The 24,611-nt window shown below is 58.8% G+C and overlaps 1 protein-coding gene across 8 annotated transcripts in view; it reads left to right on the top strand.

The window, feature by feature from the left end:
• Positions 1–274: 274 nt before the first annotated feature.
• Positions 275–24,611, top strand: part of KCNN1 (potassium calcium-activated channel subfamily N member 1) — a 32,120-nt gene continuing 7,783 nt past the window's right edge. Inside the window, exons 1-10 of one of the 8 annotated variants that reach the window (XM_040629034.1) lie at positions 302–469; positions 2,232–2,346; positions 10,189–10,391; positions 12,424–12,912; positions 13,658–13,753; positions 16,557–16,969; positions 17,379–17,387; positions 19,884–20,025; positions 23,362–23,472; positions 24,054–24,181. In XM_040629034.1, the coding sequence (XP_040484968.1) occupies positions 12,505–12,912; positions 13,658–13,753; positions 16,557–16,969; positions 17,379–17,387; positions 19,884–20,025; positions 23,362–23,472; positions 24,054–24,181 (1,307 nt within the window). In that variant the 5' untranslated portion in view covers positions 302–469; positions 2,232–2,346; positions 10,189–10,391; positions 12,424–12,504. Of the gene's footprint in view, positions 470–2,231; positions 2,347–7,947; positions 8,037–10,188; positions 10,423–12,423; positions 12,913–13,657; positions 13,754–16,556; positions 16,970–17,378; positions 17,388–19,883; positions 20,026–23,361; positions 23,473–24,053; positions 24,182–24,611 lie in introns of those variants that run through there. The other 7 variants (XM_040629030.1, XM_040629035.1, XM_040629028.1 and 4 more) reach the window with 7 other exon arrangements.

Raw genomic sequence — 24,611 nt, 5'->3', positions numbered from 1 at the left:
TCCCTGGACGCCGGAGAGCGACCCCCAGAGAGAGGCGGGCAGCCGCATTTCTATGCTGCTGGGGCGCTGGGCCCTGGCCAGGGGCTCCCCATCTCTGGGTCTCAGTTTCCCCATCTGTAACATGAACGACGTGGGCCAAGAGCGGCAGAGGGTCCTCCCAGCTCTTTGAGCGTTCGTTGGGATTGGCTGTTACACCCCTGCGGGGAGGGGGATTCCCTCCCCACCCTTTCGGGAGAAGCGTTGTGGGAGAGGGGGTCGCCCGGTGGCCGCCGCAGTCCGCCTCTCTCGCTCCGCGGGGTAGGCGCCCCTCCCCGGGAGGCGGGGCGGGGCCCAGGTCGGCGGGGAGGGGGTCAGCTCTGCGGCGGCGCGCGCACACCCTCCCGGCTCACACGCCCTTGCCCGGCCGAGCACTTGTCTTCGCGCTCGGGCCAGGCGCTGGGGCTCCGGCGGCGGCGGCCGTCTCTGGCCGGTGAGTAGGCAGTAGTGGGTCATTGGGGCGGGGGGCGGTTTACAGGGCGGAGGTCCCAGCGGCACTCCCCTTCTCCTTGGTGGGCGTTTTGGTCAGGGTTTGCCCCGACTTTGGGAATTCAAAGGGGGAGATGCGGGAGGGAGGGAAACCCCTTCCATCCCCCCCTCCCCGCCCAACTCGAAGCCCCGAGTCACTCCAGACGCCCCCTGCATACCCCTATGAGGAGGGGGCTACCACTCCGGGAATTTGAAATGCGGAGATGTCCTCCCACAGAGGTGAAGGTGGAGACAAGAGGACCCTCCGGCGCTTGCAGGGGGGGAGGGGTCATGGGGGGGGGGGGACCCGTTCCATTGCTCCCTTCCCCTTCCCTGCCCCTCAGTCCTTCCCACCTCCCACTGAGTGTGGTGGGGATTCCCCCGGCTGGCCCACTGCAGAGTGGAAGGGAACCCCCCCACCTGCCAGCCTACTGTGCGTGGGAGCTCTTGTTCTGCTCTCTTCCATAAGCTCCACCTCCCCGCCCCCACCCCATTGACTGGGAAAGGGGCTGAGGCCAGAGAGGGTTAGCACTTAGCCAAGGTCACCCAGCTGGACAGAGGCAGAGCTGTGCTTGTGGCAGACTCACTAACCCCAGAACTCGGCTGGTGGTGTCAGCTCTAGGGTCCTCTGCTCCCTGCGTTTAACTGTCAGGGTGGGGCTTCAGGGCCCTGTCTGGAACTGGGGGGTGGGGGTTCCATACTCTCTCCAAGTCTCTCCACCCTTCTGGAGGCCCAGACGGGACTGAGTGGATAAGCCCCTCACCTGGCTCCCTCCGGGTTCCCAGGTCTCTTGTCCCTCCTAGACCCTCTTCCCCCAGACTCCTCAGGCTGCCCTAGACCTCAAAAGTAGTCTGGCTGATGAGGGGGAGATGGGGAGGGAGGGCAAGGGGTACTTCCAGAGCTGATAGAGTAATCTCCACTCTGACACACCAACCCACTGGGTGACCTTGGACAATTGCCCTGTTCTCCCAGGGAGCCCCCCCCCCCCAGCAGAACAGGCAGCCCCTGAGCTGTCCAGGGGGCCATTCACCCCACTCCAGACCCCCAGCAAGAGGAAGGGCGACTGGGACATCCACTTGAGACTGTTTCCCCTTCAGTCCCATTCTGGGGTTGAGTTCCCTTAGCCCTCTCTGCCATGGGGCTGCTCTGCGTCCTCTTTGGCCCCCTCCTCCAGGGTGGAGCTTGGGTACCGAGGGGCTCTGGCAGCAGCCTGGTACTGAGTGAATTCCTTGAGGGTGTTACAGACCCCAGGGCAACTACAGACCAGGTGAGGATTTGGAGGTGGCCAAGAATGCAGCTGGTCAAGTCAGGGATCCCTATCTCCTTCAACTTCACACCAACCTGTCCCAGCCTCACACACCTAGATCGCCCTGTGATGAATGAATTGGGGAGGGGGGAGATGTGGGGGCAGGACAGGGAACAGCATAGGGAAAGGCAGATAGAGCCTTTAGTGTGCAGTGTCCTGTGGAAGGAAGTGGGGCTTCCAGGGAGGGTGTTTAATATGGGGTAGAGGTATCAGCAGGGGCTCATCGAGGGGCCTGAGCCCAGAAACACGGCCCCACTGGACAGACAACACCACTGATCTTAAGCTTCCTTAAAACTTATACGGTATTTCAGCTAGTCAGAAGACAGATCTACTCTAAAGACTGTTGCAGACTGGGGGCTATCTGCACCCCACCCTCCTGGGGCCCTGTCTTTACCCCACACCCCATATCTGGCCCTTGCAGGTCAAGAGGAGAGGAAAGGCAGCTCAGCCCCTTGCCAGCCAGGTGATAATCCAGCAGGACCGAAGGGGACACGCCCTTTGGTGGTGGCTCTTCAGGGAGACCCCTGCACATCAGGGTGAGTGAATCCAGATTCGGCTATTGTTTGGGAGTAGAGGTGGCCCAGGAGCTGGGTAGAAAAATTGGTGACTTAAGAAAAAAGTGCCAACCTTTGACGTCATACAAACAAAATATAACAACAAAACAGCTATGCCTTCTAGAGCCCCCAGAGAGTGACTGTCCATTTTCTCCAATCACTGGTGGTGGGGAACCTGCTCAGAGAGGCTGGGTAACCTGCGCTGTGTCACACAGCCAGGAGGGGAGCATTGCCCCAGGTTGGAAGGTCCCCCACCCCTATAGCCTCCACCACCCAGATTCTGTGGTCTTACTCCCTGAAACACTTTTAGGGAGTAGCTCCTTTTCTCTTTCTTTCGCCTGCAAACATTGGCTGATATCCAGGGTCAGGGGTGAGCAGCTGGTGGGGGTGTGGGGAGAATGGAGGCAACGGTTCTAGATATGTATGGTCATGTAATCAGTCAACAAACACTGAGCAGGTACTATGTGCCCTGGGCTGGGTGCTGGCGACACAGCAGGGACTGAGGCAGGCTCAGATCAGCCCTTGTGAGACATACTGGGAGGAAAATAAAACACAGTGATGTGTTAGAGAACGCCTGGGGCAGAGGGGCCTCTCCAGGGAGGTGACCATGAGCTGCCACCTGGAGGAGGAGGAGCCTGCCAGGTGGGAGCTGGGAGAACAGCATACCAGGCAGTGGGAACAGCATGTGCAAGGGTCCTGAGGCAGAGATGAGTTTGACATGTTTGCGGAACAGTGAGGAGGCTGCTCTAACTGGAACAAAAAGAGCAAGGGGGAGAGAGGAGGAAGATGAAGACAGAGGGCTCTGTATGTAGGGGCTGAGGTAAAGGAGTGGACTGCAGGGCACTGGGGAGCCATGGAGGGTATGTGAGCAGGGGAGACATGATGGTCTGATCAACAATTTTCAAAAGCCTCTGTAACTATTGTGGAGAGCAGGGACTGTTGGGGCAGGAGCGGAAGTGGCAGAAGGCCAGAGGGGAGCCCAGGAGGCAACTGGGTAGAGCTGGCTGGGCCAGGATGGCGTGGAGTCAGGAATGGAGAGAAATGGGCAGGTTCTGGGACTGGGTGGGCATGGAGGAGGGACTGTGTGTGGCCAGGTTTCTGCCCAACGCTGAGGAACCACGGGGAGGAAGGGATTTGTCATGCTCTGGGAAACCTGGGAAAGCATCCTGGAAGAGGTGTTCTTGCTCTTTGAGCTACATTTAGAAGGGCAAGTAGGCCTTTGCTGGTGTCCCACTGGAGTTGTGCTGGGGGTCTAATTGTACGGATGGCATGAGGGCCACGGGGAGCCACGGAGCAATCCGAATTAGAAGCAACGTGATGAGATTTTAGCAAGGAAAGATCCCTGGGGGGGGGGAGGGGGGCGGGCTGGCAGAGACTGGACTGGAGCCAGAGAAGCCAGGAAGGCGCTTGAACCATTCAGGTCCTGATCAGGCCCATAGCAACTCGGAGCATCCAGTGAGCACGTGTGTATCTAGCACATTTGAGGGGGGATTAGCTCCCTAGCCCCTCTCACTGCCCTCAGAGGGCCCCCACTGCCCTGCTGAGGGAACTGAGGCTCAGCGAGGGAGGGACCCTTGTCTGTGACCACTGCATGACTTTCCAGGGGTGCAGTCACAAAGGCCCGTAACCTTAAAACAACAGACATGTCTTCTCTCACAGTTCTGGAGGCCAGAGCCTGAAATCCACGTGCGGGCAGGGCCGGGTCCCCTCCAGAGGCTCCAGGGCAGGATCTTCTTTTTGGCTCTTCCCCTTCCTGGGGGTCCAGGAGTCCCGTGGCTTCTGGCCACATTGCTCCAGTCTCCGCATCTGTCTTCACGTGGCCTTCTTAAGAGGACCCCAGGTCATTGGGTTAAGGCCCACCCTAATCTAGTAGGACCACATTTTCATCAAACGCTCTCTGCAAAGACCCTGTTTCCAAATAAGGTCACGTTCTGAGGTCCTGGGTGGACTGGAATTTGGGTGGGGAGACTCATCAAACGAGTAGGACCAGACAGCGTGTAGGACCAGACAGCGGGACACTGTGCTCAGTCATGCCTTTGCCCCCAGGGCCTTTGCTGCAGCAGGGGCTGCAAGGGATGCGGACACTGGGGCATCCTGGGTGAATTCAGGGGCAAGGATGGACAGGCCTGGGGTCCCACTGGATGTGGGCATGGCCAGAAAGGAAGCGTTAGTTTGGGGCCTTCCAGCCTGAGTGTGAGAAGGGAGGGGACGCTGGTGTCTGGAACAGGGAAGCCCTGCCGGCTATAGGGACAGGACAGCCCCAGGGGAGGTCCCCTGGTGGGTGTGAAAGGGGGGAGATGGGGGGGAGGGATGGGCGGGGGCAGGCAGGGGAAAGGGCTTCCAGGCCTCGGCTGCTTTGCGGGGATTCTGTGCTGATGGTAGAGCTGCTTCCCTGCCTGCCTGTCACCCCCAGGCTCCCACCTCTGTCAGAGCAGGGACTGAGGGGCTGGCAGGCAAAGCCCCTTCCCCCCACTCCCTGGTCTCATTTCCCCTGTGGACCATCTGCAGGGGCCAGTTCTATGTATGTATTGACTCAAGATCTCATCTTGCCTGCTGAAAACATGAGTTTGGGGGATTCCGTGTGTCTTCTGCACCTCGCTATCTCCACTTCAGGCTTATCTCTTGTATACAGGAGGTGCTCAATAAACACTGATAGAATGAGGGACGCTTCTCTAATCCCTGAATCCTAGAAAGCCCAGGAACAAACCCTCTGAGACACCTGCCCCAGCTTCCTGGGGCCTTCCTGTTCCCCTTCCTGCCCCTACTAGTCACAGAACCCTAGGGGGCTTAACCCTCCATGACTTGCACCCTGCTCAGAGTCCTCACACACACATCTCTGCAGGTGGGACCCCTGCCAGCCTCTGACTCGGCCCTTCCCCTTTGCCCCTTCCCTCTGGCCACACCGGTCTCCCTTCTCTTCCTCAAACATGCCCTCCTGGGTCCCACTGCAGTGTCTTGATCCTTGCAGTGCCTCCACCCGGTGCCCCCTTCTGACTCTTCTGGGACTGGCTCCTTGGCCCCTTTTGAATGTTGCCCCTTCTGGGAGGCCTCCCATGACTGCCCCAAGGTCTCCCCATCTCTTCCTATCTTTCTCAACTTCATCGTATTGCTTTCTAATACTTGTGTATCTAGAATTCCTACTGGTCCTTTTGTTGGGAGAGGGTTGTTCCCAGAGTTCTAGAAATTCAACTCCAAGAAGGACAAGTTTGTATCTCAGACTCTGCATTCCCAGCACCAAACTCAGAAAGGGGGCTCGGTGGCTACATGAATGAATGAATGAGTGACTATATTCCCCACCCTGCCATCTCCACTCTCACGCGGGACTCAGGGTCCAACCTCCTGGGCAGCCATCTGTTAGGCCCCAGTTGGGTCTGAGATTTCTGCGAAGGTACAGCTGCGGGTAGGGGGTAGGTGGCCAGTCCATCCCTACTCAGGCAACCTATGGGTCCCTCAGGCCCTGTGAGGCTCTCCCAGGTCTCTGGCACCTGGACCCTTGGCTGCTGCCCTGGACTTGTGGCCTAGCCCTCAGGCCTCTGGAAGAGGGGCTCCCTGTTCAGCCACTGCCCCATCGCCTGCCTGTTGTTTAGGCCTTTCCTGGGAGTGTGAGTCTCACTGGCAGCATCCCAACCAACAAGTTCATTTGTAGGCTCTTCTCATCTCTTCCAGCCAACCATGGGCTGATAAGAGGCTCGGTCTGCAATGAAATCTTGGGCAATGCCCACCACAGCCCCACGTCTGTCCACCCCTGACCCTTGTCCACCTCTGCCAGCCTTGTCTCCGAGGGGCGAGGTTCAAGTAGGCAGGAGGGCAAACTTGGGTGGACGGCGGTCATTCACCAGGTTAACCATCCGAAGTTTAGCCCCTTGAAGGGGGTCCCTGATCTCTTAGGGATGATGAGCCCAAAGGGGAAAGAGGGATCTTTCCAGAGAGAGAAGATGGGTGCAGAGCCTGCAGGAGGGCCTGGAGGAGCCTCCAGGGTCTGTGGCCCATGCTTTTGTGAATATCTGGACATTTACATATTGCACTTGAACTCAAAAAGCATCCGAGGCTGTGGGCACTCCACAGAAGCCGGCGCGGGCTGGAGTCAGCCCGTGGGCACGGTGTGAATGCTTCTTGTGGGGCAGGGATCCGCACAGGGGCAGGCTCAAGTTGGCAGGGGCTGGGGCCCTGAATGCAGTACAAGGATCTGTGCCAGGTCCCAAGGGAGGTGTGGGTGGTTCCAGCACGACCGTGCTTTAGAAAGAGCCCCCAGCAGCCTGGGCAGGCCTGGGGTGGGGGGCTGGTGAGTGGATGGGTGGATGGGAATTACAGAAGGCATGGCTGCGAGTGCATCCATTTAAGGGTCTCCCATCCTGGCACCCCTGCAGACATGGCAGGGCATGAGTGGTCCCCAGGCCTCCATGGCCACCACAGCCAGGCCTTCTTCAGGGTGTCCCTAACAGGCTGGGATGAGAAACAGAAGTCTCGTCCGCCGACCCCAGGCCATCACTGGCCCTGCACAACCTCATCAGGAGCCCATGAGACCACCCCCTGCCCAGGCAGCCATCCGCTTATCCTCATTCAGTCCAGCTATTTTCCGGACACCACAGAGGAAACAAATCAGCCGCCTACAGGCAGTGACGAGCAATCAGATGTTCCCAACCCTGTCCCAAGCTCCGAGCTGGGAAGAAAACAGTGGGGGACTGGGAGAGAGATGGGGGGGGGAGGCAGAGCTGCACTCAGTCACCCCCAGCCAGGCAGGGACAGGGTAAGGCCTAGGTAGTTTGGCAGCCTGGGGGAGGAGGAGGAAAGAGCTCCCCCCCTCCCCATCCTCAAGGCCCCTTCCAGCCATTATTAAGTTGAATGAATGAGTTGCCCAAGGACACCCTCTGTGCCAGGAGAAAGGAGCGTGGTTTTGGACACCCCCAAAGCAGGCTTCTGCTGGCCTGTCATCCTGATATTGGTGGTAAGAAAAGGGGGGGGGGGGGTTTAGTCTCAAAGAAGATGGCCTTGGACCCATGGCCCTAGCAGGACCCCCCTCAACTCCTAGAAGCCCGCACGTCGGGGTCCTAGGTACCCTGCACTCAGCAATAGACTGCAAGCAGGACATCTGAGGAGGTCATCTCAGGAGGGAGGTGTCCAGTCGCTTTGCAAAGTTATCCCCTCAGCAAATGCGTGTATTTGAGGGGTTGAGGGATGCCTGGAGTATGGGGACTCGATTTTGGAAAGGGGGTAGCTAGGAGTTACCGAGAGTTGTCAGGGGCGGGAGTTGTCGCTTCGCTAAGTAAGGTCCCCTCCATTGCGTCCAGCCAGAGAGCGAGTTTGAGGACCAGCTGAGCGCTGGGGGCTGAAGGGGGCTCCCGGGAATGTGGGATCTTTAAATGTAGGTGGGGCTTGCGGGGTCGCCGGGGGCGGTGCCAATCCGGGCTCGACCAATCAGCGGCTCCGCCCGCGTCGCGCCGCCCCCTCCTCTCCCGGCCCGGGCGGGCGCTCGCCCCCGGCCGGGCCCGTGGACAGGGCGGCGGGGTATGCACCCGCCGCCGCCCCCGGCCCGGCCGCGTCCCGGCCCCGCGCCCGCCGTCTGCTGCCCGCCCCGGCCGCGGCCCCGGCCCCGGCCCCCACGCGAGGGTCTGCGGCCGCGCGGGACCCTCTCCCCTCCAGCCTCTTCTGCCCGTGGGAGCCGAGCCTTGCAGGTACGGGGTGGGACTGACGGGAGCGCCCAAGGAGAGAGGCACGTCCCGGAGGGGGACGCGGTTCGGGACAGGGGCCAAGACAGAGGGTCTCCGTGGGGTCTGGAACCCAGGGGACTCCGAGAGGGAAGGAATGTGTGTATGTGCACTGCCTGAGTGAGTGGAGGTTCACAGACCCCCCATTCCGGAGGGGGAAGGTACTGGGTTCACTTTGGCGGCGGTAGAGCAGTGAGTCTCCAAACTCCATAGAGGCAGTGGGGGGAGCTCTTGGGGTGAAGGCAGTGACCTGGGACTGACTTGGGAATGGGAGAGAGGAGACCCTCACCCCTGGCCCCTAGATACTGCCGTCAGGGTCGCCGCTGCAGGGGCCAAGGAGCCGGGTCTCCCAGCTGTCCCTGGACAGAGGTTGGGGTACCCCACACAGGGCACTGCCTTGGCAGTCCTGGAGGACAGGGCTGCAGATGTGAGTGCTGGAGGCTGGGGGCCAGATGGGAGATGCTGATGGAGATGGGTCAGAGTGGAGGGCACTGTTGGAGGCAGCCATGGGGAGGGCAGGGCAAGCTAATTACACCCTGCCGACTGCTGGCAGGTTCCTGACTGGTGGTGATGGGGGGGGCGCCCAAGGGAATTGGGCAGTCTGTGCCTTACTGTACACACTCCTGGGCAGCTCAGGGGTGGGAGTGCAGGTGGACCCTGTCCACCTTGCAGAACTAGGGCCAGAAGAGTGCTGGTGGGTGGCGTGTCTTGAGATCCTTACCCATCCTCCACAGGGACGCATGCCCCACAGCTTGCTCACACATCCTGGAAGGTTCTGCCATGTGCTGCTCTGGCCATGGTTCCTAGGAGTGTTAGGGTGGGCATTTCGCCCCAAGGGGGCTCTGCCTTGGAGACTGACAGACAGGAGGCACCTTGTCCAGCTCTGAAGGACAGTGTGGCATCGGGCAGCAGCACCACCACGGGGGTACCCATGGCCGCACGCTAAGCATTTTCCATGTGAGATCTCACTTCCATCCTGGCCGTCGACCTGCTGCGGGGGGCACAGAGTCATCCCTTTACTGAAGAGGCAGCTGAGGAGAGGGCAGTGACTTCATCCCAGCTAGGACGCCCAAGGGTCCCTCTCAGGCAGCCACTGTACCAACTCGTCATTTGTGAAAGGGCTCAGTCGAGGACCTTTGGGGTCTGGCCAGTTTATATTTCTGTTGGGTGGGAAACCTTGGAGGAGCCAGCTGCCCTGTTCCCTACCACCTGCCTACCTCCTCCCACTCCTCAGGAGTCCTCCTGGGTGCCCCCTGCCCTGTGTGGCTCACAAGCTTCCCACAGTGTCTCTTGGGATGGTGTGAAAGTGGGGGCTCAGCCCATCCTCCCATCCCAGCCTTCAGTGAACAGAGGTCTCATGCTCCAGACACGTTAGGCAGTTTTGGCAATTCCAGGGACCCTCAAAACCAGATGTAGCCCACAGGGTGTTTCTAACCTTTTAGAACTCATTGACGAACCCACGGCCTTCACCCAGAAAAATACACCCTTCCAAAGATATCCAAAGCTTGGCCAGAGTTTCAGAGGGGCTCCTGGTTCTTTTGGAACTTCTGAGGGGCCCAGGGACCCCAGCTTTAGGCCCAGTTGCAGTGGGGGAGGGGAAGGCAGACCTGGGAAGGTGTGGGGTCTCTTGTCCCTTGGGCCCTCTGGTCCCACCCAGATTCCCCCCTTCTATGAAATTGCAGGCAGGCCACTCTGTCCTTCTGTGTCCTCTGAGGTCACGGGAAGGGTCAGACACCCACCGTGCCTGTATCCCGAGCTCTGTGGCCCCTCAAGGGCAGGGCCAGGCTGGTTCCCTTCCCAGATGGTGGCTTGTCAGGAAGGAACATGGCAGATCCTGCCATCCACCGCCCCACAGATGGCACCATCTTAGTTCTTGCTCTTCCTGACTTTGTGACTTGGGCAAGGTGCTAAACCTCTCTGAGCCTTGTCTCCCATCTGCCACCTGCCTCACTGAGTGGCAACGGGGATTAAATGTGATAATTCTGATAAAGAGCTCAGTGAAGCCCACAGTAAGCACTAGGTATGCATTAACATCATGGGCTCCGGGAAGCCCCCCTCCCCCACCTCTCTCCCTCCCAGAGGCCACCTGTACCCATCCCCGCAACCCCTCCCTCCTCAGGGCACCTTAGGACGAGGCTGCCAGGCAAGGAGGAACATGGCGGACACACGGCTGAATTTGGCCTGTGCGTCGGGCGGCTGAGTCACATCCCCAAATTGCATCTTCATCAGTGCGTTTCGGAAGGTCGTTTGCAGCACCCCCACCCCCTCCCAGCGCTGTCTGCCAGGCCACTCGCCTCTCCTGCCTGTGCCCCTGAGCCCCGGGTGAGGACCTTCTGCACTCTCCGGAGAGTTGGTAGGAGTGGTGCCTGGGGTTTCCTTGTCTCCTGGGTGAGAGCAGGGTCTGGGATTGCTGAGTGTGTCCCGGTGACAAGCTCTCACGCCCGCCTAGCAGCTGTTGGCCCTCCGGGTGGCAAGCAGGGGCCCTAGCCCAGGGGGAGAGTGGCACCTGAGTGTTTGTGAAGCTGGAGAGAGAGATCAGGGCCAAGGTCAGCTATAAACTATGAAGTACTGGGCCTGCAGGAGACCAGCCGGTGTAAATCGTGAAGCGTTGGACCTGTGCGAGGCCAGGCCTTATCAACGGAACCATCAGGCCGCAGGTGGCCACTGCCTGGTTGATGTAATGGCTGGGAGTGGCGAGGGAAGGGACACGTTCTGATACTCATGAGGTCACTCTGCCGTGGAAGGAACGTTTCTTGTCCTCCTACTGTGTGCTGGCACCAGCATCTGGGGACATGTCGTGAGTGGGTCAGATGCTGTCTGGGGGGTGCCAGATAAGGGGCACAGGTGGTCCTGTGGTGCACGCAGTGGATTGCTGGCCAAGGTGGCCTGTGCCCTGCCTGGTAGCGTGGCTTGTCTTGGCCTGTCTGGGTGTGACAGTTTCCGTGTCTGTCACCCATAGAGTGTGGTTTTTGGGCTGGGGAGGCTCCTATCTGTACGCACAGCCCTCCCTCCTGAGCCTAGTACATAAGGGGCCTGCAGTGCATGCCAGTCTGGCCTTTTCACAGCACTTGTTGGGGGAATCTCATGAGGCAGCCCAATCTAGAATCTGTCCTGTAAGGAGATGGCCCCTTCATAGCATGGTGCCTCAGTTTCCCTATCTATAACACTGGCCAAATTCCAGGACCCCCTTCCTGGGTACATTGTGAGGATGGAGGAGAAAATTTGAGGGAAAGACAGAGTCTGGCATATAGCAGATGTTCACTAAATGTCAGCTTGTGGGAGGGGGACATGGTGGGGTTGGGGGCGCAGGGGAGGGTCTAGCAAGTTGTGACCCCGGAGGAGAGACTCCAGGCAGCCTCATCATATATGTGCCACTGTCATCAGGGTCCTCGCTCTCGAACATGATGCCAGAGGACACTGCCCCATGCAAGGGCAGAATCCAAGGATATCAGGGTAATCAGTCTGCTCCTTGGTAGCCTGGTGGGGAAACTGAGGCTGACCTGAGGTCACAGGGCCAGGCTGAGCACATCTCACAAGGCCCTGCAGAATCAATTCTGGGATCTTAGAGCTGAATACTGGGTTGTCACATTGGTCGTGGAATCTCTTTGGAGATCACAGAACTCCTTCAACCCAGGCAGGAGGGAGCTGGGGGTCCCTGTAGCCACAGCCGTGGTCCTAACGTCCCCCACACTGATGCGTGTTCAGGCTTTTGGACAGCTCTAGGGGAGGAACTGGAGGCTCAGTAGGGTGAGATTAACTTGTCCAAGAGCCTGAAGGTCAGAAGGAATCAAGCCGGGATTGGAACCACCTCCTGATCATACACTTGCACGGCCTCTGGCCCTCCCAGGCTAACCTGCTGGCAGATCCCATCTCCAGACGTTCAGAAGTATTTACTGAGTGGCAGCTGTGTGCTAGGCATTGTTCTGGGTACCCGGAGACAGAGAATCAGTGGGCAAAGTTCTGGTAAGAGGGTGTTCCAGGCAGAGGGCACAGGAGGTGCAAAGGCCCCAGGCAGGACCAGGTTTGTCCGGATCTGGTGATGGGGATGCTTATGTGGCTGGAAGGGAATAAGTCCTGGGAGAAGGAGAAGGTTGAGGTGGGTAGGAGCCAGACCACAGAGGACCTCAGGGCCACAGTGAGGAATCTGGTTTTTATGCAACGGCACTGGGGAGCCTTGGGAGCTTTTTGAGCAGGGGAGGAATGTAGGCCGACTTGGGATGGCCAACCCTCGTGTCAGCCACGCTGGGTTCCTGGCTTCCTGAGCCTCAAACTGTCCTGCGGTGGTGGCAGTGGTTCCTGGCCCTCTGGTCAGTTGGCAAGGCCCTGCCATGACTGTGTCCCTTATGCCCCTCAGGTCAGCGCAGGAGCCCAGTCTCTGAGCCATGCTGGGCCCCGGGCGGCCTACAGCGAGCCCAACCCCGGCACCCACATAGTCATGAACAGCCACAGCCACAGCCACAATGGCTGTGGGGGGCGGCCGCTGGGCAGTGGGCTGGGTGCCCTGGGCAGAGACCCTTCGGAGCCCGAGGCCGGCCACCCCCCCCAGCCCCCACATGGCCCAAGCCTCCAGGTGGTGGTGGCCAAGAGTGAGCCAGCCCGGCCCTCACCAGGCAGTCCCCACGGGCAGCCGCAGGACCAGGAAGAGGAGGAAGACGATGAAGAGGATGAGGCAGGCAGGAGGAGGGACTCAGGGAAGACCCCGAACGTGGGCCACCGCCTGGGCCACCGGCGGGCGCTCTTTGAGAAGCGGAAGCGCCTCAGCGACTACGCCCTCATCTTCGGCATGTTCGGCATTGTTGTGATGGTGACCGAGACCGAGCTGTCCTGGGGGGTCTACACCAAGGTAGGCACGGCCCTTCCCCACGGCACCCCGGGGAGGCCCCTCTGGGCCCACCTGGCTCCCCCACTGCCCCTTGGGCACAGGGTCAGGGACCACATTGGCCGCAGAAGAAGCAGGTGGAGGATGCTGGGTGGGGGGGCCCTAGAGGCGGGGTTGGGGGGGGATACTGGGCCACCCACTGTGCCCACCTCCTGGGGCAGCAGGCAGGCTGCATGTGGGGGAGCTAGGCTCCAGCCCATTCCTTCTGCCCTGAACCAAGGGGCCACACCGTGGCTTAAGGTTGGGGACGAGGGCTGTCCCCCGGGCCAGTCCCAGGACAGGAGAGCCCCAGAGAAGGCCTGGGCCACATAGCCAGGAAAGAGCTTCTCCTGAGAGTGGTCGGGCTGGGTTATGAGCCTGGCTGTCCATCCCCTCGTGCTGGCCAAGGGTGGATGAGGACAGAGAGTGATCAGGGCATATCAGCCTGTAAACTATGAAACAGTGAAGGGGATGAGGCTAGGCCTTATAAACTGTGAAGTCCTGTGCCTACATGAGGCCAGGCCTCATAATTAGCCACATGCTAGGCCTTTAGGCCAGGCCTTCTAAACTCTGAAGTATAGGCCAGCCTTGCTGTCACCCCAGGCCTAAGGAGTAAGGACAGGAACATGGCTTCCTGAGTGAAGATCCCAGGTAGGGGGGTCAGGAGGGCCACCCACCCCCCAACATCCTGCCCTCCTGCCTTCTGCTCTCTCTCTCTCTCTCTGCCCAGGAGTCCCTCTACTCATTTGCACTCAAATGCCTCATCAGCCTCTCTACGGTCATCCTGCTGGGCCTGGTCGTGCTCTACCACGCCCGGGAGATCCAGGTCAGTGCCCAGCTGGCCCGGGCAGCTCCCCTCCCCATGCCCCAGAGACCCCCCTACACCAGTCACCCGGGACCCCAGCCCCCTAAAACATAAAAGGACCAATAGCCTCTTTTTAGAAAAAAGAAAAAAAGACCTCTGAAGACACAGCCTTTAGATTTAAATTTCTTTGGAATGCCTATGTTTTACTTTTCATTGATTATTTGGGAAAAAAAAAAGAGAGAGAGAGAGAGAGAACAGTGAGGGAGCCAGAGGTGAGCTGGGGTCTCACACTCGTAAGTTATCTTCCGAGCCCTGGGGTCTTCCAAGGTTTGGCAGCCTTGAAAACCCGTGTTTGTAACACCAGGCTTCTATTCCTATTCAATCAGACCCTGCATTTGAAAGATTTATTCCATGTCAGGGAGTTTGTTCTCCTTATTTCAGGAGTTAATCGAAACCTCGGGGCGCCCCAGAGAGCCCAACTCAGGGCACGTTGGGCAGAGGTCACCTGGGGCTGGCACCAGGGCCTGGGGATGCCAAAGGGTGTCAGAGTCTGGCCTCTGGCCTCTGACCTCTGACTTCAAGGAGCCATGGTCTGGTGGGTGACGGGTGTAGGAAAATCCTGCCTGGGCTGCACCACCCACAGACATCCCTGGGGACACCCAGGGTCTGGCACATAGGAGGGGCCCTGGACGTGGCTGGGGGCAGTGGAGGGGACAGTGATACGTGAGCTGGAAAGAAGCAGTTCTGAAGGCATAGCAGCTGGAGACAACGGTCCGTTCCTCATACAGTGAATCCTGGAGGTACCATACGACCCAGCGATTCCACAGCATCCAAGAGAAATGAAAACCTACATCCACACGGAACTTGTACACATGTGTACATAGCAGCCCCATTCACAACAACCGAACAGCAGACACAACCCAAATCAGCTGGTGGGTGGATAAACCAAACGTCATATGTCCGTGCAATGGAGTAGGATTCAACCATTAAAAAACGAAGCCCTGGGGCCCCTGGCTCAGTCGGTTAAGCATCTGACTCTTGGTTTCAGCTCAGATTATGATCTCAGGGTCGTGAGACTGAGCCCGAATTGGGCCCTGTGCTCTGCTCAGCACCGAGTGAGCTTGAGATTCTTTCCCCCTCCACCCCCCTCTGCCCCGCCCCCTGCTCATGGGTGTGCACACTCGCTTGCTCGCTCTCTCGCTGTCTCTCTCTCAAATAAATAAAATCTTTAAAACAAAAACAAAAAAATGAAGCACGGTGCACGTGTGCTCAGACGGCCACAACAGACACCACAGCCGAGGGGCTTAAACAACAGAAACATTCGCTCACAGTGCTGGCAGCTAGAAGTCCAAGGTCAGGTGCTGGCAGGGTCACTTTCTGCTGAGGCCCCTCTGCTAGGCTTGTAGGCAGCTGCCTTCTGCCTGTGTCCTCACGGCTTTCTCCGTGTGCGCACATCCGTGGTGTGGCCCTCTTCTTATGAGGACACCAGTCCTGTAGGGTCAGGGACCCTCCCTGATGACCTCATTTAACCTTAATTCTTTAAAGGCCCTCTCTCCAAATACAGTCACAATGGGAGTTAGGGCTTCCACTGACGAAGTTTGAGGGGATGCAAGTCAGTCTAGAACTCTCCACCCGCCGGCCCATTCCCCAGGTTCCTTTCCTCCTCCTGTGCAAAGTGCATTCACCACATCCCAACAGTCCGCAGAGTCTTCCTCCCTCCCAGCACCAACTCCAGGTTCCAAGCCTCACTTAGGTGTCAGTGACGGGTAAGACGAGGGTGCTCTTCCTCTCCAGGTGAGAGCCCGACAAGTCATTGTCTCCCAAAATATAGAGCTGGGACAGGCATAGGATAGACATTCCTGTTCCTAAAGAGAGAAATCTGAAAGAAGAAAAGGTGTCAGGTGCCAAGCGAGTCAAAGGGCTAGCAAGGCAAATTTCAGGTTTGCTCGAGAATAATCCTCAGGCTCAGTGCTCCAGCTTGTGAACCCACTGGGTTGGCCTCGTTGCGCCCTCGGCTCTGGGTGGTGACCTTTTGTGACTGCCTTCAATTCAACATGTTTTCATGGTTCTTCCATGTTGTAGCAAGTATCAGAGCTCATCCCCCCCCCTTTTTTTAAAGATTTTATTCATTTAGTTGAGAGAGCAGGAGATGGGGGAGGGACAGAGGGAGAAGCAGACTCCGGCTGAGCAGGGAGCCTCACGTGGGGCTTGATCCCATTACCCCAGGATCATGACCTGAGCTGAAGGCCAGCACTTAACCGACTGAGCCACCCAGGCACCCCTCCCCTTTTTTTAAAAAAAGATTTATTCATTTGAGAGAGAGCGGGGAAGGGGGCAGAGGGAAAGGAAGAGAGAGAATCTCAAGCAGACCCCGCATCTAGCACAGAGCCTGACACAGGGCTCGATCTCACGACCCCGAGATCAAGAATCAGACACTTAACCATCCAAGCCATCCAGGTGCCCCCAGACCTATGGAAGGACCCCATTTGGGTAATCCATTCATTCACAGACCGACACTTGGGTTGTTTCGGCTTTCCGCAATTGTTCGGGTACAAGGATTTGTTCCAATGGCTGTTTTCATCTCTCTTGCGTACATACCTGGGAGTGAGCTTGCTGGATCTTTGGTAACCCTGTGTTGTCTTTGTCGGGAACGACTGTCCCGCATTTCATTGGAATCGTGGCTAACCCCGCGAACCAGGGAGTGTGGCATCCGAGGCCCTGTTGTAAAAGCCAAACGGGGGCGGGGTGGGGGAGGGTGTCTTGGGCTGGGGGTCTCATCGCGGGGGCACCGGCTCCGGCGCGAGCCCCACCACCGCCCGCTCAGCTGTTCATGGTGGACAACGGGCCGTCACGACTCGGTATCGCCATGACGGCAGCTGTTCCCATCTCGCTGGAGCTGGCCGTGTGTGCCATCCACCCGGTGCCCGGCCACTACCGCTTCACGTGGACGGCGCGCCTGGCCTTCACGTACGCGCCGTCGGCGGCCGAGGCCGACGTGGACGTGCTGCTGTCTGTGCCCATGTTCCTGCGCCTCTACCTGCTGGGCCGCGTTATGCTGCTGCACAGCAAGATCTTCACAGACGCTTCGAGCCGCAGCATCGGCGCCCTCAACAAGATCACCTTCAACACGCGCTTCGTCATGAAGACGCTCATGACCATCTGCCCGGGCACCGTGCTGCTCGTCTTCAGCATCTCGTCCTGGATCATCGCCGCCTGGACCGTGCGAGTCTGTGAGAGGTGCGCCCCTGTGCCCCGCCCTGGCACACACGCTGCACCGGGCTCCAGAGCCCCAGGGCTCCCTGGCTATCATACCCCCCCGGGATACCCAACCCCGCCCCGTCCCCCTTCCCGGCCTCAGTGACTACCCCTCCAGTGCAGCCCCCTCATCCCCGGGACTCCAGCCTGGCGTACCCAGCCCCTACCCCAACCCACACCCCTCTGGGACACTGGCCCTCTCCCCCGGGGAGGGGGGTCTTGTGCTCCTCTGTCTCCCCGCTCCTCCACTGCCAGCAGCCAACCTCTGACCTCTGGCCCAGGGCCCTGGAGGCAGCAGGAGCAGGATGGCCCCCATCTGCCTGTTTCCGCCTCCCTCCCCCCAGTTTAACCTGCTCTCCTTCTCCCCTCTGCCCGCCCCAACGGACTGTAGGGAAAACATGTGAGTCCTACCCTTGGCCGAGCTGTGTGCACAGAGCTGCTGCTGTCCTGCCCGCCAGGAATTTAAGATTAGCTGCCGCAAGGGGAGGGCTCAGGGAGGTGAGGCGGGGTGGCCGGGACCAGCCCAGAGTCCCAGCAGGGCCGGGGCAGGCAAGTTTGGAGTCGGGCTGAGGACAGCAGGGGCAGGCGGGCTGCTCTCAGGCCGCGTCCACTGGGCATCCTGGAGGTCCTTGTGTCCAAGGTTGGGGAGGATTTTGTTTGGACAGCTGACCTTGGGGGACTGGGACATCACCTCCCAAGAGTTGAGTGGATCTGGGGTACATAAAAACTGGCCCAGCCTTTAGTAGCTCCCCCTTCCCCGGAGTTTGTTCTGAACAGCCCAGGAAGGTGCAGGCCTTCAACCCAGTTTACAGATGAGGAAACGGAGGCTCTGGGGCAAAGGGACATTCCTGAGGCCTGATTCCTGGTTGGCTCCGGAGACCCACAGGGTGCTTCAGGAAAGGGAGGGTCCCCACTGGGCCTCTCAGGGCGTGGGGGTGCCTTGCCTGGGAAGGAGCCTTTCCTACCTCATGCTTTGCTGGGGAAGGCCCTGGAGGGGTCTGTGGCACGTGGTGCTGGGACTGGGCTTCCTGGGGAGTCCTTGGGCTGGACCTGCCCCCCAGGACCCCAGTCTTCACCCCTTTAAGCCCCCCTCCATGGCCCCTGCCTCAGCCTGACGTGGGGCTTGTGGAGGTGAGGGCCCAGCTCTTGTCAGCGAGGTCTACTGTCTCGGGACCTGCCAGGGTCTCCTTGGACCCCTGATGTACCACCATGCCAGTACCCACAGCCCATCCCCCACCCTGTCAGGGCAGCGTCAGGATTGTGGTCTGGGGAGTGAGAGAGGGGCACCCCTCATCAGGCATCCTTGAGGTACAGTCTGGGTCATTGCAGGGGTCCCCAGGTTGGGGCAGGGAACGGGGCAGGACCGGGGGGCAGCCAATCCTAAATTCTGAGCCCTATGATGCTGCTTGAAGCCCCCTCGCCTGCCTCGCTCCGCCCCTGCGGCTCTGTCCCACCCCCACCCTGCCTCCCGCATGCCCCCTCACTCCCTGGTCCTAGGCAGTCCTGGGTGGTCCTGTGCCCCCACCACAGCTCCAGCCAGGCCCGAGGCTCCCCCGCCCACTGCTGGAGGGCCTCCCTCTCCTCTTGTCCCCTGGGTGTGGGGTGCTGGTCTACCCAGAGGTGGAGGCCAAGGTAACTTGGGGCTCAGGTGCCTCAATGAAAGATGGGGTTCAGTCCCAGGTCCCCCTCACTCAGCAAGCATACTGGCAGCCCAGGCAGAGGGGCCTGGAGTGACGTCCGGCCCCCAGGGGTGGGCAGGGACTTCCAAACACCAGACGTGCTGGGAAGGTCTCCAGTCCTCCCATCCCCCTTTTGGGGCCTCTGTCACCTCGCCCTCAAGCCCCTGACTCCACTCTGCCTAGAGCAGCCCTCCCCACCAGCCTCCCCTGTCCTGCCTCTGCCCACAGAAGAGGGCCCACCCCTTCTGTGCCACCTCAGTTGGCCTCTAACCTTGAACCTCCTGAGAGGGCCTGAGGCCTGGGAAGGAGTGGGTCACCTGGAAAGGGCTCCCTGAGCTGGAGGGGCTTCGCAGGCTGGGGGCTGGGCTAAAGCAGAACCCTTGAGCTGTCCCCGCAGACCCCCAGCCTGGGTTGACCATAGGTAGAACTTGTTTGTAGCCCCGTGACCAGATTCACAGGGTTGGCTATGACCGGGGACAAAACCATGTCCCTTGGGGCCCGCCGCCCCCCCCCCCATACCAAAAGGTTAGCCCCAGGCCTCCCCACAGTGTCAGACTGCCTCCTCCTTCTTCACTCCCAAGCAAACCCCAGGCCCGGATTGGGCCAGTTGGTGCTGCCCTGAACAAAATGACTTCCCTTTTCCTCCCAAGTCCTGCAATACTGCCGTCCTCCAGCCTCCTGGGTCCCCCAGTGGTCCTCTTCCCTCCATGGGGCCTTGCTGGCTGGGGAATTCTTCCCAGTGTCTGACCTGAATCCTCACCTCCACTCCCTGCCGCTTCTGGTGCCCGTAGCCACCTGTGTCTGCGTCTGTCTGTGTGTCTGTCTTTGGGAGGGGTCGTGTGCACACGTGTGGACACGCGTGGACGTACCCTCACTTGGCCCGCTGTGTCCCATAACCGGGGCCGGGGAGAGCACACGTCCTGGGCAGTAGCTCAGGGAGTGGGCGAAGGGAGAAGGTTGGAAGGGATGCTGGGAGGAGAGTGTGGGTGCCCTCTGCCCCCTGGTACCCTCGGGAGGATGCTAACCACCCCCCTCTCCCTGCCCCGAAATGGTGCCTTTATTACTTTGAGCCCTCAGAGTGATTAGCTCCTTACAGTCAAGGTCCCCCCATGGCCGGGTGGACCCAGGGCCCTGGTGTCCTGGTGCTGCCTGTCCCGGGGTATGATGACGGCAGAGAGACCAGTGTGGACTGACTGGGCCTCCCCGGCTCCCCTCAGGTACCACGACAAGCAGGAAGTAACCAGCAACTTTTTGGGGGCCATGTGGCTCATCTCCATCACCTTCCTCTCCATCGGCTATGGTGACATGGTGCCCCACACCTACTGCGGGAAGGGCGTGTGCCTGCTCACTGGCATCATGGTAAGGGCGAGGGCCCTTGCATACCCCCTGCTGGTGGGGAGATCACCCCCTTGCCAGCTATAATGCATCAGAGTTCCTCCTTGTGTCATCCTGCCCTTTCACCCACCTCCTCCTTACCTCTGCCATGACTCAGAATCTGCACCCTTGGGCTTCCTGGGGGCATCTCTTCTTGGCTCCTTCCAGCCCTAGGTATGTAGCTCTTATGTGCCCACAGGGCTAGATGCTGTGGTCCACTCTTCGCACAGTTTTCTTTGCACTTTATTCTCTGCAACCTGCTTATTAATTCCCAGCCCTTAGATCCAGGCCTAGGGGCTTGATGCTTCCATGCCTCAGTTTCCCCAGCCGTCACCAGTACCCACTTCTGCTCCTGGTAAGGTTCCAGTCTTCCTTTATGTGAAATGCCCAGAACCGTGAATGGCGAACACCCAGTCAACACCCTCTGGGTTGTGCCATCACAGCCCGATTCCCCATCGTTGCTTGACTATTGGGGTATCCCAAGCACCCCACTGAGCCCCCATGGTGTGAAGATTGTCTCATGTGACTCAGTGGACTCCGGCAGCACCCCATCTTCCCCAAAGGCTTCTCATGGCCCTCTGTGGGTGTGGGCAACCTCTGACATCGGGCATGATCTTTCCCTGATTCCATCATCTGTTGTCCTGCTCATCCCTCCTTCTGGAACCTTCTTTCTACAAACTTCCACCTCCTTCACAAATGCTTTTCCGTGTCTTGGAATATGAATTGTTGGGTGTAGGGTCCCCTACTCCTCTCCCCAACCCCCAGTTAATAACATGTTTATTTGTGAAAATCAGTGAACACCAGTAGGCCAAAGAAGCCCACCTGATCCCACCCCCAGGTGCAACCCCAGGCCACTCCTTGGAGTGTATCCTTCCTTATCTCCACACAGAGAGATGCATTTGGTCTTGTGAAGACCAAACCCCCATCCCCACAACAGTGTCCTTTCCTCCTGCAGATGGGAGCGCTGTCTTGCAAGGGCTTGCCCCATCCTGTTTCTTGGCTTGTAGACCGTGCTCACTTGTCATTATCTCCCGAGTCCCGTGGCTCTGTCCTCTCTTCACCCCTCGTCCCCTCTAAGCTATTTGGGCATAAGCCGGGGGTCCATGTTCTTTTCCTGCCCCCACCGGGGCCTCCCTTCTCATGGCCAAGCTGACACGGCCCCTCTCTTGGGAAAAGGCATCACGCCGAGTTGCTTGTTGTTTTGCAACAAGAGGGGGGAGGGGAAAAGACTAAAGATCGACCACAGCCCAACCCCCAGGACAAGCAAATGAACTTTGCAAACAACCAAGAAAAGTACTTGGGTAAGGTGAGGTCAAACCCAGAAAGCCCAAGACAAAATGGAAAAGCTGAGTTCCATTCTGTGAGACCTGGCTCCTTCCAGAAAATGAGTTCTGTGTGTGTGGCCCGCAGCTTGCTTGCTGCCCTCACTCCTGGCGCACCCGTGAGCCGTCATGCTTGGGTCGGTCTCGAGCTCTTCTTTCTTTCTTTGAGAGAAAGAGAGAGCACGAGCAGGGAGAGGAGCAGAGGGAGAAGGACAAGCAGACTCCGCACTGAGTGCAGAGCCCGACCCGGGGCTTGATCCCAGGACCGCGAGATCATGACCTGAGGTGAAATCGAGAGTCAGTTTCTTAACCGACAGAGCCACCCAGGTGCTTCGGTCCTGAGCTCTTCCTTTAGCTCTCTCCTCTTCCATCCTTGCCCAACTGTGTGCCCTCCTGGTCACTGCCCCTCCCAGTATCTCAGCAACCATGCATTTGCCTGTACGTGAACTTTAGGGCATCCCAGTGTGGTCCCTCTGAGTCCAGCGTCTTTGGCTGGACATGGTTTCCGTGCTGTTGTGTGGAGCTACCAGATGTCCTTTTCCCACGTGGAGGTTTCCAGCATGTTGCTTTGCCCCAGTGGACAGGGCTTTTTCCAAGAATGGACCCCAGAGGGGGGCGCCTGGGTGGCACAGCGGTTAAGCGTCTGCCTCCGGCTCAGGGCGTGATCCCGGTGTTATGGGATTGAGCCCCAGATCAGGCTCCTCCGCTATGAACCTGCTTCTTCCTCTCCCACTCCCCCTGCTTGTGTTCCCTCTCTCGCTGGCTGTCTCTATCTCTGTCAAATAAATAAATAAAATCTTTAAAAAAAAAAAAAAAAGAATGGACCCCAGGAGCCCATGATAGGGTTTTCTCAGAGGGTGACCTTGTGCCCATCCCACCCTGGTGGGGCATGTGGGCATCTGGACCCGCCCAGGACCGTCCAATGGTGTCCCTGGCCCTTGCCCACTCTTCCCCATAAGTGTTTCCTTCCATCCCTAAGAAAAACTGAACGACAGCCCGGGCCCCCGCCCCCCCGAGCCGCAGGGCCGAGCCCAGCCTCTCCCTCCTTTCCTCTTAGAAGTAGCAGCCTCAGGAGGAAGCAGCTGGCAGGGAAGGCACCAGGAACAGATTTCAGGGCAGGCGGGGACCACCTGGCCTTGCCCGCTCCTGCCACCTGCCTTGAGCACTTCTGGGGCTGATGACACCTCTTGCGTGTTCCAGGTTCCCTGGCCCCTGCTTCTTGGTGGCAGACCCTCCCCGTCCCACCGTGTTACTTTTTCCTGCCCCACCCTACCTGTCAACCCTCTTCTCTCTCTCAGGTCCTCATTACTGTCCTTCTCTCTCTCCTAGACTGCTCCCCAGTAGACGAGCGAGTCCTCTCTGACCTCTTTCAGTAGCCAGAAGGTCTGGCTGCCGTTTAGGGCATCCTGAGGAATGTGGTTGCATCAAGCAGGGAGGCCAGCATGGGGGAGGCATCCTCCTCTCCACTTCCCCACCTCCTGGAACCTCCACTTTGCTTCTTCCTACCTGCAAATGCCCCCCCACAGGCAGCCAGCTTGACCCTTTCCTCACACTGCCTTCTCACCCTGCCTGCTGACCAGGAGTGTAGAAAGACATGTCCGCTGGGTCTCTGTCCCCAGCACCCAGACCCCAAAGCCTTGAAGGAAATGCTTCCAAGTTCTTCCTCCTCCATGGTCTTCGGCACAGAATTTACCTGCAGATCCTTCCTTTTCTTCTCCCTTTCTTATCTCTGAGCCTCAGTTTCCCCCTCTGCCCAGCAGGGATGAGTGGTCTTACCCCCCAGGGCTCTTGGGGATCAAATAAGACATTCAACTGATAGTAAGCAGGTGGGGCTGGGTGTCAGTGAGCTCAACGGGGGATCTGCCAACACTGTGGGCTTGGAGGGTAAAGGCAAAGGTGGAATCAGGGCAGGCTTCCTGGAGGAGGGAGGGTGTCCTGCCTGTGGCCTGGGACCTACATGAGGCAGGACACTGATATGTTGCCCATCCTCCGCATCCAGGGGGCCGGCTGTACAGCGCTCGTGGTGGCCGTGGTGGCCCGGAAGCTGGAGCTCACCAAGGCAGAGAAACACGTGCACAACTTCATGATGGACACTCAGCTCACCAAGCGGGTAAAGACGTTCGTCACAGCCACTTCCTCTCCCAGTCATCAAGGGCAGACCCTCTCCACCTTGCCTCTGTACACAGCGGGCGTGTCCACATGCCCACAGGTCACTGCACTGCCTCGTGCTCTGCTGTTCGTGCAAATTGTTCATGAGCCACGCGTGGAGACACGGTGGTGGCCCCGGCTGTCCACCTACGTGCCCAGTCATCACCACACCCTGAGCCACACAACAAGAGGCAGGCATTTTGGGGCTAGGCAGCCAGACACAATCTATAAGCTGTCTGACTGACCTCTTTGTGCCTCAGTTTCCCCGTGTATAAAGTGAGGGAGATCAGCAAGTGCAGATTCACTGATTTAACATTTGCAAGGTGTATAGAAACGTTCTGGCCCATGCTGAATGATATAAATGAAGTACACCCCCCCCATAGAGCACAGATGTGGATGTAAAAACATGACCTCACCTTACAGGTCCAGGACCCCAGAGGGGCATTTCCAGGAGTTTCTAAGAGTTTCTGGCAGTTTCTGGAAGTTTCCAGAAACCTACAGTTTTGTGCCTACCTTGAGGAATTGTTCTTTTTCTGGCCCCAGGTAAAAAATGCCGCTGCTAACGTTCTCAGGGAGACGTGGCTCATCTACAAACATACCAGGCTGGTGAAGAAGCCAGACCACGCCCGGGTTCGGAAACACCAGCGTAAGTTCCTCCAAGCCATCCATCAGTAAGTCCAGCACCTTTCCCACTCACGTTTCTGTGTCCACCTGGTGCAGAGGCAGCTGTGGTCCTTGGGAGGAGGCTATGAGCCAGGCCAGACAGCTCAGTGTGGCATCGTCATGGCCCCTCCCACTCCGGGTGGTCAGTTGGCTGGGGCTTGCAGCCTCTGTGCTGAGTGGGATGGTTGGATGGTCAGAAGGAGGCAGGTGATGGGCCCAACACTTGTCAAGGGCAATCACCTTTGTTAAGTCAGGCAACCCAGGGGCGCCTGGCTGGCTCAGTTGGTTAAGCGTCTGCTTTCAGCTCAGGTCACGATCTCAGGGTCTTGGATCGAGCCCCGCGTTGTGCCCCCGCTCAGTGGGGAGTCTGCTTGTCCCTCTGTCCTTCCCCCGCTTGTGTTCTCTCTCTGTCTCTCTCAAATTAATAAATAAAATCTT

This window comes from Ursus maritimus, unplaced genomic scaffold (assembly GCF_017311325.1).
Source record: "Ursus maritimus isolate PB19 unplaced genomic scaffold, ASM1731132v1 scaffold_14, whole genome shotgun sequence".
Classification (NCBI taxonomy): domain Eukaryota; kingdom Metazoa; phylum Chordata; class Mammalia; order Carnivora; family Ursidae; genus Ursus; species Ursus maritimus.
Note: the sequence above shows the minus strand (reverse complement) of the source record. Positions and strands in the feature narration are given on the sequence as shown.